General features: G+C 54.7%; 1 protein-coding gene across 1 annotated transcript; it reads left to right on the plus strand.

The window, feature by feature from the left end:
• Positions 1–430: 430 nt before the first annotated feature.
• Positions 431–1,394, plus strand: LOC123065124 (early nodulin-like protein 2). The gene is made up of 2 exons (XM_044488482.1): positions 431–601; positions 696–1,394. Exons 1-2 carry the CDS (start codon positions 433–435, stop codon positions 1,283–1,285), a joined length of 759 nt encoding a protein of 252 aa, XP_044344417.1. The 5' UTR covers positions 431–432; the 3' UTR covers positions 1,286–1,394.
• The last annotated feature ends 206 nt before the right edge of the window (positions 1,395–1,600 follow it).

Raw genomic sequence — 1,600 nt, forward strand, 5'->3', positions numbered from 1 at the left:
GAAAATGAAGCCTCTGCGTGACAGTTTAGTCTTGGCAGGCCACATTGGGTCATTAGTAGTAGGATTCTACAGTTCTCAACCTAAAAAAACACGAAAAAGGGTTTCTATAGTTCTCATTTAATAGGTTTCTGTAATCGCCAGTCCAATGTGTGGTCGCCGCACGGCAGTATGGCATGCATTGACCGAGCCGCGTGCCCGCCCGCAGGATGACAACGTTCTCCAGAGAATTACTATAGGCAGGAAGTAAAGCTTTTGGTAACGGCCGCGGCTGGCACAGCTAATTCCTGCATCGTCCATTAATTACTTCCCAACAACGGCAACATTTTACCCCACCATATATACTCGTTGCAGGCTGGTGTTGCATACCGCATACACATACACACACAAGCACATACCTTTGCTGCTAAGACATCGCCGTTGGTGAGTTTGCACATGACTGGCATGGCGGTGGCGCGGCTCGCCGTGGCCCTCCTACTGCTGGCGACGGGCTGTGCGGGGCGCGACTTCGCCGTCGGCGGCCGCGCCGGATGGACGGCGAACCCTGCCGAGCCGTTCAACCACTGGGCCGAGCGCAATCGCTTCCAGGTCAACGACCGTCTCGGTACGTATGTACGTCGTGAACTCGTGATCCATGCATGCATGGAGTGATCTGGTTCGTGCTTGGTTTATGATCTGAGTGGCTTGGATCGCCGCAGTGTTTAGGTACAAAGGGCAAGAGGACTCTGTGCTGGTGGTGAGCCCGAGCCACTACGACGCATGCAACACCAGCGACCCCTTCATGCGCCTCGGCGGCGGCGAATCCGGCTTCGTCCTCTCCTACTCCGGCCCCTACTTCTTCATTAGAGGCGACGCCGGACGCTGTCAGGCCGGCGAGCGCCTCATCGTCGTCGTCCTCGCCGTGCGTACCCCTTCGCCTGCTCCTTCAACACCGCCGCCACCACCCAAGTCACCCCCCTCGTCGCCGCCTCCCGCTCCGGCAGCTGCGGGGAATTCTTCTACGTCGCCACCACCGGCGCTAGCGCCGCCGGCTGCGGGAAATTCTTCCACGTCGCCACCACCAGCGCTTGCGCCGCCGGCTGCGGGAAATTCTTCCACTTCGCCGCCTCCGGCGCTAGCGCCGCCGGCTGCGGGGAATTCTTCCACGTCGCCACCTCCAGCAATAGCGCCGCCGCCGGTAACGAATGGTACGGTGTCGCCACCGCCGAGTTCGCCATCGTCCGCGTCAGCCTCGCGGGGCGATTTCTTGGCGTGCCTCATGATAGCCGGAGCCATAGTGCTAGCTTGATTTGGTCGATCGGTCCCTCCTGCTGCATTGGATTGTGTTTGATTTGTTTCCATTGGTATATCTCCAAATTTTAGGATTCTGTCGGATCAAATAACATTGTTTCCTTATTTCATCGTTATAGCGCGAGTAAGGGTATGTAATCTTTCATACTGTAGTATGTAATTCAGCCATTACGCCAGATAATTAAGATGGGTGATTTTGCTTGTTGAACAATTTTGCTTTTGCTCGATCGTTATATATATCCAAATTGTTTGAGCATTAAATCTTGATTAATTCTTCCAAAATATATCTCTTCAGTGACTAATCAATTAACTC

This window comes from Triticum aestivum, chromosome 3B (genome assembly GCF_018294505.1).
Source record: "Triticum aestivum cultivar Chinese Spring chromosome 3B, IWGSC CS RefSeq v2.1, whole genome shotgun sequence".
Taxonomy (NCBI): domain Eukaryota; kingdom Viridiplantae; phylum Streptophyta; class Magnoliopsida; order Poales; family Poaceae; genus Triticum; species Triticum aestivum.

What these genes read in the sequence shown, in the direction of transcription:
- LOC123065124 (XM_044488482.1), top strand. Translation starts at nt 433, where the DNA reads ATGACTGGCATGGCGGTGGCGCGGCTCGCCGTGGCCCTCCTACTGCTG. An exon ending in CCAGGTCAACGACCGTCTCG is followed by an intron (nt 602 to 695) that starts GTACGTATGTAC and finishes GGATCGCCGCAG; the next exon opens with TGTTTAGGTACAAAGGGCAA.